The 12,799-nt window shown below is 48.6% G+C and overlaps 1 protein-coding gene across 10 annotated transcripts in view; it reads right to left on the reverse strand.

The window, feature by feature from the left end:
• The window catches only part of DYSF (dysferlin), a 231,859-nt gene extending 226,109 nt beyond the window's left edge, over positions 1–5,750 (reverse strand). For 7 of the 10 annotated variants that reach the window (XM_017521989.2, XM_017521985.2, XM_017521987.2 and 4 more), the window contains exon 1: positions 4,964–5,484. In XM_017521989.2, coding sequence (XP_017377478.1) covers positions 4,964–5,051 — 88 coding nt within the window. In that variant the 5' untranslated portion in view covers positions 5,052–5,484. Of the gene's footprint in view, positions 1–4,963 lie in introns of all 10 variants that reach the window. The other 3 variants (XM_037736135.1, XM_037736134.1, XM_037736130.1) reach the window with 2 other exon arrangements.
• Between the last annotated feature and the right edge of the window lie 7,049 nt (positions 5,751–12,799).

The following is a 12,799-nucleotide window of genomic DNA, read 5'->3' on the forward strand; positions in this document are numbered from 1 at the left end:
AGGGTAGAACGCACATGCAGTCCTGGTTCTGGCTGCAGCCATCATTAGGGCCTGTCAGGGGAGAAATTGTCCATAGTGGAAACAATCAAGCAGTCCTGGGCTTCTGTCCCAGGCCACCCTTTCCTAGTGTGACCTGAGGCATATGATTGGACCTTTCAATGTCTATTTCCACTTCTGTGCAATCAAGAGAATGAAGGCCGTTTGCAGCGGTGTTGGGAAGATTAAACAAAACACGAGCAGCTCCAGCACAGCACGTGCAGCACAGCACGTGCAGCACAGCACATCCGCAACAGATGTGAACGCTTTCTCTGCGGATGTCCCATGCTAGTGAACCAATCTAGAAACAGACTAGGATGCAGGAAGTAGAGAAAGAAAGTGAGTTTGGCCTGGGGAGAGGGACCGAAGAGGTTTGTGGGCTGCTGGGGAGTCACCAGAGGAATACTTGTTCCCGGAAGGAGAAAGTACCCCAGTGAGGACCACGGCCAGCCATCAGGCAGGTGGCCAAATGCCTTCACATCAGAAGGGGCTGCTCTATGAGGCACAGCCAGAGAAGACAGGCCCAGTGTCCCTGGGGGCAGACGGAAGGCCACCCACCACTCGGCCAGTTATGTACAGCCTGGCAGGACAGTGGATGGACAAACAAAGCTGAAGACAGAATTGATCAAGCAAAAAAGACATTGAAAGCCTTCCTGGATGTGTACAATGATTTCTTAGTACATGTACAATACATGTTAACAATAATGATTATTATAAATGTTTCATTATATGGAATAATTATTTTTATAGTTAGTATTTATTGCTTGCCAGACTGTTCAAAGTGCTTTATATGGACTAACACATAAACTCTCCAGAATCATTCCTCCAAAGCAGGTACATCCTATTCCTCCAAAGCAGATATAACACTTTACAGATAAGAAAACTGACATACAGCGGTTAAGTGAGTTGCCCAAAGCCACACAGCCAGAAAGTGGCAGACCTGGGGTCCCGAGTTCAGATGCAGCCAGTCCTCTCCCTCTTGTTCGATGCTGTTGTCCCCCTGGATTGTGACTCAGGATGCCAGCTATCTGCACTTCCGGGACCCCCACCCAACTTTTACTTTCTCCTGGACTGGCTAGGCTTGAGATCCACCATTACATGGTCCCCTCTATGGAAGCCCCAGGGCATCTGCCACACCCACCACAGCTTGAGCACCTCAGTGTCATGTGACCATTGCCCTCGCCCTTGGCTTATCAGATCCTAGGCAGCCACCATAGCCCTGTCAGAGCTGTGAGCTGGCCTGGAATGAAGGCACTGCCTGGAGGGAGCATCCTGCACCGACTGGTGACCGACTGGTCCCATCAGATACAGAAAGGGTGAGGCAGAGGGCAGGGGCCCCCTGAGAGAAGAAAGCATCTGCAAGACCAGAGCATGAGGGCTGAGGATGTCTGTGCCTGGGTGAGTGAGCAGCAGTAAGGTAAGGACCATGTGCGTGGTGTGGCAGGATGTGGAGTCAACGTGCAGGCCGAGGCGGGCAGCAGGGGCTCAGCCAGGCCTGGGTTCAAGTCCTACCCCTTCACCTTTTCTTGCTTGTCTTTGGTAAATCCAAGCTAAAGCCAGAAGTAGATAGCAGAGTGGTTAAAGCTGGGGATATTGTGGGGCCTCAGGAGCCAGATACTTAGACTTGAACCCCACTACTTAGCAGTGTGTAACCTCAGGCAACTTACGTAACCTCTTCATGCCTCAGTTTCCTTATCTGTAGAATGGAAGTGATGAGAGCTTGCTAAGAGGATTGAGGTGTATGTGTCTACATGTAAGTGCCTGTTACAAACTGTAACTGGGCCATGATGTAGCTTATATTAATGTTCTAGTTAGAACAGCATTGCCATACAATAACCATGGTGTTAGTTCAATAGATCTCTTTCATCCGACTGTTGGTGGAATTTTTAAAGAAACACCATCTGACAATGGCATGCTTCTGTGCTTACCAAATGTTCCTTCTCTCTTTTTGTGAGGTACATGCATTTGAAACCCCAGAATCCTCCATCTTTGGGTCATTTGTCTCACACTGTGCTCCTGCAGCCCTGCACTCCCCTACTCTGACTCAGCCCTTGCTGGGGACCCCAGGCACTGCCCTCCCTAGCTGCCTCAGGTCCAAGTTCCCTGGTGCCCTGGATGTGGGCAGCACATGGTATGCTCTCCACAGCACTTTCTTATTCATATGCCAAGGATGCTGAGAACAACAGAGGGCACTGATGAGGGGTTGGGGGTGGGGACGCTGTGGCCACTATGTGACCTTGGCCAGGCTCCTATACTTCTCTGGGCTAATATCCTTGTCTTTAAGGGGGGATAATATCCCTGCCCTTTGGCCTCACAAAGCTTCTGTGAGCTTGAAATGAATGTATGCATGCACAAAGGGGCTGCGAAGTGTGACTACCAGGTATTATAATCATGTAACCAAAGGAGGGCCTTTATGGGACAACAGATAAGGAGTCTGGGAAGAGCAGACCCAGGCCATCTGGAGAGGGAAAGCTTCTCAGACTAGCGTTTTGCTTTGAGCTGCATCCCTGATACCGAAGTCTTCTGTGTAATCATTCACCAACCTGACCCTGCCAGGGAGAAAGACAGTGAGCGGGCCTGAACAGCACAGAGGCCAAATTTGGACATGGGTCAGGAGCTTGGCTAATGCAAGAGGTGAAACGTGGCCAGGGGGTGGGGGAGGGGAGGGACTGCATTCCCCAGGACTGCCTGGCAGTTTCAGTGATGACTTGGGGTCGGGGATCCAGCCAGTCTCTTCCCAGGCTCAGGGACTCATGACAGATTGGTACAGAAAATGTATTTCCTTTCCCCAAGGTAAGCTGTGTGCTCTGGGCCCTGGAAACGGGGAGCCAACCCCAAAGAGCCAGGCAACAGGCAAACGGCAGGTGGGGAGTGGGGAAAGGGTTTAGCCAGGGATGTGTAAATGGGAGGAGGCAGGATGGGGGGAATTGCTCCACACACAGGCCCTTGGGGCTGAAATAACAACAGAAGAGAAGCCACACCAGCAGCACTTCCTGCACTTCTGGGGTTAGAAAGTGCCGGCCATTCGTTATTCATTATTTCCTTTCTCCAGCCAGAGGTCTTAGCCTAGCCTGGGCAAGGGACCACGAGGCAGGAGCCTAGTGTATTGAGTGCATGGGGTGCAGAGGGGGCATGTGGTCAGGGAAGGCGGAAGAAAATCTGGTTCAGACTGAGTGGAAACCAGAGACAAATCCCGTGACAGCAGGGGCTGCTGCAGATGAGTGTACATTTGTGTACCTGGGGAGGGCACCACTCACAAAGCCTACTCAGCCCCCAGGTTCAGGGGCTGTAAATGGGGAAGAGGTGCTGGGGTGAGAGGAGGCTGCTTCACCCACAGAGTGCCTGGCCTCCCTCCCCTCTGCCAAGGGGCTTTTTACAGTATGAATGGTGCCCCCTTGAGAGTTGTGCAACAGGAACCCAGAGCCCTCTGCCAGGCTGCTAAACAGGGCCACTGACCTGGCCTGCCCAGAGCTGAGGATGCAGAGAGGAAGCATGAAAGACCCGCATGTCCTGCCTGCTGGAAACACCTGGATAAAGCTCATTTCTGGAGGCCACGGTGGGAAACGGATTGAGAGCAGGTCACAGCAGTGTGTTAGGAGAAAAGCACAGCTGCAGTGCCACCACTGCCCCTGTGGCCCTGCTTTTGGTGCACACTGCTCTCCAGATACCAGGAATGTTCACCAACTCCTCCTGGAGCTCCACCCTGGTCCAACAAATACGGAACCCCTGAATCTCACACCCAGGAGTGGGCACTCATGAAATGACCCACTGCACATGCTGTGGTGAACACAGGCCTGTGCTTTTGGAGCTTCTAGTCCTTGGCACATCACAGGTGTCCCACACGCTCCAGGATGTGCCTGTGCCTAGGAGCATATGTGCAGATGAGTCTGTGAACTGGTGTATCCAGGAGCTTGTGAAACTGAAAGGGAATGTCTGTGCTGAGTGGCCAGAGACTAACTAGAGTAGAAGTCAGATCTCTGGGAAGAAGGGGAATGGCAGGTAGTGAAGGCTGAAAGGAAAAGCCACAGGCTTGGTGGGAGGTTCACACTCTTTCCCCCTAGTTCTTCTTCCCCAGTATGGTTCCAAGCCTGAAGACTCAGCTGTGTAGACCCTAGCTCTGGCTTGGTCCTGAAGGGTTTCTGGGGAGCAGACAGGCTCCAGCCCTCAGCTCCTGGAGGAAAAGTCGTCTCTTGGAAGCTCTCCTGTGGGAGGTCCCAATCTGATAGGGGAGTGCCTTCCCTGCTCAATCAAGGAGGCCTCACTCTGATGATAGAAACCAGATACTGCCCCACCTCCCTCCACCCACGGGTCCGCTGGGGGCAGGGGTTGGGGGCAGAGAAAGTATCTAAAGATTGGTATTGTGACAGCTATTCCCAGCTGCTAAATTCCCCCATCCTATGCCCAAAGCAAGGGTAGGGTCCCTAAAGGACTGGGCGGTGCCTCCACCCCCAGTGGTTACCAGCCTGCCAGGCCAGCCTCTGAGAGAGAGCAAAGGGCCAGAAAGCAGCCAGGCGCAGGCCGGGGTGGGGAGTGGGGGAGAGCTGGGTTATAAATAGGCCTGGGACCAGGCCTTGGGGGAAGAAGGAGGAGAGCCCTGCGGTACAGCGCTTCGCTGCCTGAAACCGAAAAGACCTCTTTTCAGAGATCCCGAAAAGGTGAGAGGAGAGATGCTGGTCCCACCTTCCTGGCCCACCTCAGTGCCAACCCGGGCCTAGCTTCCAGGAGAAGTGCTGGTCAGGCACTTCTCTCCTTCCAGCCTCAGTTTCCCTGAGTCGCCCTCTGCAGACCTGTGTCGTGGCAACCGTCAACGTCAGTCTAGCGGGGCCAGAAAGTCTCCTGTCCCTCAGCTCCAGGTGCTCTCCAGGGTTGAGAGCCGCGGGGTCCCCTCCCCGAACCCCATCCCGAACCCCTGGCCGGCCCCTCCTACCTGCAAACACCGCGGAGCAGTAGGCATCGCTGATGTCGGTGTCCGGTGTGCGGACGTTCTCGGCATAGAGGATGAAGACCCTCAGCATTGTCTGGCGCGTGTAGGGCCCCGTGCGCCCAGGGCGCAAAGAGGGCTCAGAAAGGTCGGGAGGGCTGAGGCGCCGCTCGTGGGTCCCCTCACTGGAAAGGGCTGGCTGGGCGAGGCCAGCTGCGATCTCCGGCTCCTGGCTCAGAGCTGCTGCTCTTAAATGGAACTGGCTACCCCCTGGCTGCACCAGTGGGTTAGGCTGGGTCCCCGCCCCGGCTGCGCTCACCCCGCTCGACAGCCGGCGTTCCGAGAACAGGGGTTTCTGCTCGTCTTCCACCCCCGCCGCCCTTCCCGGGCTCCGTTGAGCTGTAATCTAATGCCCCGGCTGCGGCCCATGACACGGCATTTTGCACCTGGCTGGGCGGCGGCCGCAATGGCCGGAGGCTGGACCGGGGCTCCGAACGCCCAGCATAGCCCAGATCTCGCTCCTCGACTGGAGAAAGGCTCGGCTCCTCCCCTGAGCTTCCAACCACCTCTGTTTGAGCGCTGCACCAAATCGGTTGCCTCCTTCCGCCTCGGGGATTTGAGCGGTCTCTCCAGAAGCCAACCCGACCGCCCGGGGTAGGACAGGGGATCCTGGGGAGGCTCTTTCCCTAACAGAATCCTGGAGCTGAGAATTTCATTGACAAGCGAGGCGGCTGCCTTAAAAACTTTGCCTCCCTTTTCTAGCTTTAAAAGCAAGACATAGGCCGGGCGCGGTGGCTCACGCCTGTAATCCCAGCACTTTGGGAGGCCGAGGCGGGTGGATCACAAGGTCAGGGGTTCAAGACCAGCCTGGCCAACATGGTGGAACCCCATCTCTACTAAAAATACAAAAATTAGCTGGGCATGGTGGCGCGTGTAATCCAGTTATTCCGGAGGCTGAGGCAGAGAGAATTGCTTGAACCAGGACCTGGGAGGCGGAGGTTGCAGGGAGCGGAGACAGCACCACTGTGTCCAGCCTGGCGACAGAGCAAGACTCCGTCTCAAAAAAAAAAAAAAAAAAAAAAAAAATCTCTGGTTCTGAAAAAAATTGTCTATTAACATTTGGGTATTTGCCAGCCCAGGCTTTCCCCGCTGAATGTACATACACATGTAAATTGCAGTATTTATTATATATCTGAGCGTAGAATGTAGCCTGTGTCCCACGTTTTCATGTAACATCTTGCATCGTTAAAATTTTTTCATAAACAATATTTTCAGTAGCTACATAATTGTCTGTCATCTAAATGTACTAGATTCACAAACTTTCTCTTGTTTCACATTTAGGCTCTCCCCAGATTCTTACTATTATAATAGTGAAAAGGAGGTTGGTTTTTTTTTTTTTTTTTTTTAAATAGATATCAACTCATCTTAGTCCCCACCCCCACCCTGCCCCTGCTGGTTCCTCAGATTAGATTCCTAGCTTTGGAATTCTAAGGTCATAGGATATGACGTTTTTTAGGTTCTAGTACCTATTGCTAAACTGCCTTCCTACAGATATGTAGATCCACACTCCCTGCAGCCTGTGACTCACCTTCCAAAGAGGGCCAGTTGGATGGGTGTGCAGCTGTCAGCAAAACTCCCACAGCAGCCCATGGGGACAGTAGACACACAGCAGGGCAGGATGGGCTGGCCGCTGACAGGTGGCTGATTTTTCCCCATAGGGAATACTAGAAGAGAGCAACACTCTCCCAAAAGGTCTGTAATTTCAAGATTAGCGTAGCAGACATTTCCTGTGTTCACTTAGGGTCCTTCTGTAGCCATCTACGACTTCTTTTCTTTGCCTCTAGCACAATGTATGGTGGGGAGAGGAATAGGAAAGGGAGAGTTGAAATGAAATCATTCATTTAATGGGAATGTATCAAGTCCTAAGACAAGTCAGGCATGGCACTGTCCCGGGTGGGGGACACAGTGGCGAGCAGAAGTGACACAGTCCATGTTATGGGCTGAATTGGGTCCCCTTGAAATTTCTATGTGAAAGGCAACCGCCAGTATCTTGGAATGTGACTCTACTTAGAGCCTTTAAAGAGGTAAACAAGTTAAAGAGAGGTCATTCTGACCAGTGCTCTTATAAAAAGAGGAAATTTGTATACAAGATAAACCAGGGATGCATACACACAGAGAAAAGGCCATGTGAGGACACAGGGAAAAGGCTGCCATCTGCAAGCCAAGAAGAGAGGACTCAGAAGAAACCAAGCCTGCTGACTACACCTTCATCTTGGACTTACAAGCCTCTAGAACTGTGAGAAATAGATTTCTTTTCTATAAGCCCCCCCAGTCTGTGGTATTTTGTTACGACAGCCCTAGCAAATGGGTACAGTCCCTGACCTCAAAGAGCTTCTACTTCAGTGAGGGAAACTGACACTTATGGAATAATCACATCAGTCACTCACCATTACAAATCTGTAAGTGCCATAAAAGACAGAAAATGTGGGATTGTGAGAACAGAGAGCAGGGAGCCCTCAACAAGCAAGTGCCCAGGACAGTGAGAGCTATTTGAGATGTGATCTGAAGGCCAGCTAGTTCACTGGGCAGGACTGAGGTTGGGGCAAGGAAGAGAGTGTTCCAGAGAGAAAGAAGGAAGCGCTCTGTGTCAAGGTCATGGGAGGAGAGGAGTGTAGATTAAGAGGTTGTGGAATGGGGCAGGCAGGCTGGAAGACCTAGGGGAAGCTCAGGGCCTGGGGGAAGCTGCCTGAGGCCTGCTAAGTCCAGAGGAGTGGCAGGATCTGATTTACTTCTCAAAAGCTCCCTTTGGCTGCCTTTTAGAGAATAGAGTGCAAGGGATCAGAGTGGAAGTGAAGAGTTAAAAGCCATGGCGGGGAGTCAAGGTGACAGTTGTTTTGGACCAAGGTTGTGAAAAGGGGGATGGCACAAAGTAAGGCAAAGCTAGGAGGAAGAAGAAAGGAAATTCTGCAAGAGCAGGTGAAGTAATCAAGTTTCCCACTACAGAACTCAGCCATTATGTGTTGCTGGAGAAGACAGCTTTGGCTTAGATGAAGTTATTGATTGATTGACTCATTCATTCATTCATTCATTCTGCAACATTTATAGGTACCTTGTCTGTGGCAAGCATTTTTCAGATTTAAGTTTTAGAGAAAGATACCAAAGAGGGAGTAAAATTTAACTGCATTGGGAAGAAGGGTAGGAGGTCGGTCCTGTTGATGTAGGGAAAGCCCAAATAATGGTCTATTCTTAAGGAAGTACAGTTTGGCTCTGTTCAGATGTATAAAGTAACATGAACCTGCTCTGTGGCAGAGCTAAAATTGTACGTTAAGAAGGGGCTTGCTGCTTGCAAATATGATGTGGCTACAGTGATTTGAAAAGCACCAGTCTTCCTTATAAGTTAAACACCTTTGTCACAACTGCACTACTTTATTCATACAGAAGGATGTCTTCAAATTTTTTCTGCACAGCCCAGTCTCTGCAGAAATAAACCTCTAGTGAGCATGTCTGCCCCCAAATTTTATTCCTCAATTGCAGGACATGTTTGGGGTGTCTTCTCTATTTAAAAGAACCACTTTCTCTGAGACTACCCAACCTGAATCAATCAGATTCTCTCTCCCAATAATTTGGAATTGGGACTGAGAGAAGATAGCTTCTGTATGACTGAAGCAGAGATGAATAAAATGGGAGGGTCAGAAGAGGCCCCGTGCATGGAGAAGTGAGAAAGTTCCACAGTCAAGGAAATCACGTGTAGGGGGCGAGGTGGGGAAAAGGAGACCAAGAAAGAGACCCTTCTGGTTGTTCCTGGCTCTCATTCCTCGAGTCTCCCTGCCTGTGAGTGCTGAGATGGCACTTGTGGTGGATATCTGCCATTTTTGGCTTCCAGCTTCTAATCTCCCCCTTCCTAAAACATCATTTTCCCACCCCTCATGAGTAGTCTTGAGGGGCAGAAGTGCCTGCCTTTTTTCTGGAAGCTTCAGAGCTAGGGCCTCCCTCTCTGGGTCACTGGGCAGTGTGGCCCAGGCTCAGACAGTTGGATGCCCTCTCCTAACACTTGAAACAAGTCCTTGAGCTTCAGGAAGTCAGACATGGCAGCTGCTGTGTGGCAGGAAATGACCAGACTTTTTCGATGTAGGACTAAAAATCACAGGTATGGTGCCTGCTGTCCAATTCCTGTTCATAGCCCAAGCCAAGCTCTCCAATCTCCTTCCATTCTGTGAGCCCCCAAAGCTCTTCTGAAATCCACTCTTGCTTCAGCTGTCCAGGCTTGGCTGCTGTAGCTTGCAGCCTGGGATCCAGGCCGACATGCCCAGTGTCTTTATAGTGAGTCATTGCACATTTTACTTAGGGTAACTTGAAGCGCAATTCTTATTTATTTATTTATTTTTAAATGTTTTAGAAACAGTCTCCCTCTGTCACCCAGGCTGGGGTGCAGTGGCACAATAGCTCACTGCAACCTCCAACTTCTGAGCTTGAAGCACAGCTCTGTTTCTTGCTATAAAAGAATAAGTTCTTGTGGCCCTGATGACACTTTCATCTTGAATTTCTGGCCTCCAAAACTGTGAGAGAATAAATTTGTTGTTTTTAAGCCACCATGGTTTTGACAATTGGTTAAAGCAGCCATGGGAAAATAATACACCAAGGCTCTGTCAACACGACCAACCACGGTGAAAGAGGGCTCGTTTTCAGGCCGCTTTTACCGCTTTACTGTTTCAGGACAGAAGTTAAGGGGAGGGAGGTGGTGCTCCAATTTCAATGAGAAACTAAGGGTTTGATACAATTTTCCAATAGAAAAAAGAAAAAAAAAGCACAGATTTTTCACCAAAGAGGTAATATGAACACACTGTATTATTTCTATGTTCTCTGTCTTCTGAAAAAACCGTAGATCCTTGAAAAGCTTGCTAAGAACCATAGACCCTGGTCACAGCCTGGTCATCTCATCTGCTTCTCCTAAGAAGAAAAACTCATGGTAGTGACAGAGGGTTTCAATTTCCCAAGAATCTATTGTAATAAACAGTAAACGCTCAATAAATAGAAACTATTTTCTGTTCAGGCATGGCTGGTGCTACAATGGAAAGGAGTGAGCTCAGAATGGACGGTGGAAGGGCTTCTGAAAGCCCTCACTCACCTTGAGCAGGGAGTGAAGAGCGCCTACCTGCTGAGCTGCAAGAGAACAGCTCTGGGACTAATGTGAACAGGTCAGTCAGTCTGTGTGTACAGTCCTCCTTTTGGATTTAGTCCAGAGGGTGAGGAGTCTCTAGACAGCATGAAGGAAAGCCTACACACACAGTAATTGTTAGAAGAGCCACTCTTCCTTCGTGAGCTGGGACACTCATCTCCTGCTCTTGGACATCACAGCTGAGCTCCCGGAAGCCACGCCACCTCCATGTCCAACATGTGGCCTTTTCTTATTCTCCAACATGCAGATGGCATATTGCAGGATTTCTTGGCTTCCATAATAGCATGAGTCAAATCTCATAGCAAATAGATTTGCTGTTTCTACTATTTTACTCTCTCTCTCCACACACACAGACATACCACACACCCCCACCCCTATTGGTTGTTTCTCTGGAGAACCCTGAGTAATACATACACAGGCGGCTTCTGAGAAATGAGGGAGATCGAAACCAGGGTAATAAGAGTGAGGAACAGAGCAGGAATTCAACTTCTTTCCAAAGTGGGGCTATCTCATCTTCTGGAAGACGCCAAAACATCCCAGGATGCAACAATCCTAGCAAATGTGAGGAGACCTGTTACAGGCCCCAGCAGTGACGAGGCAGGTGCTGGTGATGGCTGGTTCCCAGCTAAAATGCAAAATGTGGGCACAGGCAGAGCTGATGCAGGCAAAGGGAGCAGGTGTGAGTGTCTCTATTGTGTGTCTCAGGGCAGAGAGCTTTCTGACACCAAACGACTCCTGTTGATTCATGGGAAGACATCATCAGAAAAGGCCTAAACACCTTTAGGGGTTAAGAGAGCAACAAATGTGTCACTTCCATTGTTCCCCCCTTGGCAGATGGCCAGGACTTTGGAAAAGGGGCCTCTGTTAAAGCACGTGAAGCTTCCATAGGACAACACCTAAACTTCTTAAGATGCTGTCTCCCACTTGTGTGATAGCCAGCCTTTAGCAGGTCATTTCACCTAATAAGCCAGCTGCTTCTGGGTGATGGACCAAATGGTAAAACTTGTTGAGTTTGCAGACATAGGCCCATTGCCCACATGCCCATTTACCTGCCCTCCCCCACAAAAAAAAAAAATACATCTCCTTAAAATGAAGTTGGATTGGTATTCCATGGTGATGGAGAAGTCCATCCATGAATCTACAAACAGTGGTGCTATCAGAAGCCATGAGTTCAGGGAAGGCAAATCCACGCCCAAAATATGTCCGCTGTGAGGACAAAGCATTGTAACCTCTAGGACAAGAGAGACTGAATATAATCAACCTGTTATCAAATAGTGATGGGTTCTTTAGAAGACTGTCATACCAGAGGCTCCTCACCCTTACCTGCTCTGTGATTCCAAGAAATGAGAGACTCCTTCAAAGGTGCCATGAAGGCCTTCTGGTTCTCCGTGCCTCTTTTAATCATATGCTCTTTTCTCTTATTCCCAAAATGGGCTCGAGGGCTATAAGAAACAGGTGACCTCTGAGTTTTAATAATTATTGTTGTCATAGTGACTTAAGTGCCTCAGACACTTCATCTCCCAATGCCTTGTCCTGTACCTGCACTTCATTCCATGATGCTATTGGCAATAATTCAAATAACTGTGATGACACTGCACATCACAGATTACTATGTCCCATTCACCCCTGGCAAAGAGGTTATCAATGTACTCTTTGAATATATAACCAACCCAATCCCAGAATACATTTTTTTTTAACTTTTCCTTTTGAAATAATTATAGATTCATAGAAGGTTGCAAATAAGTGTACATGGAAGCCCTGTGCTTCCTATCTCCAAACACTCCCCCAAGGTTAACATCTTAAACAACTGGAGTTCAATATCCAAATCAATAGATGGCATTGGTACAATTCATAAAACTTCTTCAGATTTCACCAGTTGCACGTGCACTAATTTGGGTGTATACTGCTCTATGTAATTTTGTCATGTGCAGCTTTGCATAACCACCACCCACCATCAACTTTACCATCACAAGATTCCTTCCTAGTACCCTTTTATAATCCTACCATTCCTAAACCTAGCAGTAAGTGATCTGTTCATCTTTGTTATTTGATGAATGATACATAAATGGAATACTGTGGTATTTATCTTTTTGATATGAGCTTTTTTCCACTCAGCATAATTTCTTTGAGGGTCGAGTTGCTGCATGTTATCAATGCTGGCCGATAGCTTTCCTTAAAAAAATAAAAACAAAAAAAAATTAAAAATTAAAAAAATAAAACTTGTTAAATAGTATTTCATGGTATGGATGTAGCTGTGGTTTGCTTAACAATTCACATGCTGAAGGATATTTGGAATAGTTTCCAGTTTGAAAACACTATGAATAAAGCTGCTATGAACACTTATGTAAACCTTCTTGTATACATTCTATGTGAAAATAAGTCCTTATTTCTATGAGATAAATGTTCAAGTGTGTAAGTGGTTGGTCACATGGTTACTTTCCATAGTGGTTGCACCATTTTACAATCTCATCAGCAATGTATGAGTGATTTAGTTTCAACTTCATCCTTTTCAGCACTTGCTATTAACACTATTTTTCATGTTAGCCATCCCTATAGATATGTAGCATTTCATTGTGGGTTTAATTCTCTAACGGCCGCTTATATTAACAGTTTCAGGTGTTTTTGATCTGTATATCCTCTTTAGTGAAATATCTCTTTTGCTATTT

The sequence above is a fragment of the Cebus imitator genome, unplaced genomic scaffold (assembly GCF_001604975.1).
Source record: "Cebus imitator isolate Cc_AM_T3 unplaced genomic scaffold, Cebus_imitator-1.0 Scaffold23, whole genome shotgun sequence".
NCBI lineage: Eukaryota > Metazoa > Chordata > Mammalia > Primates > Cebidae > Cebus > Cebus imitator.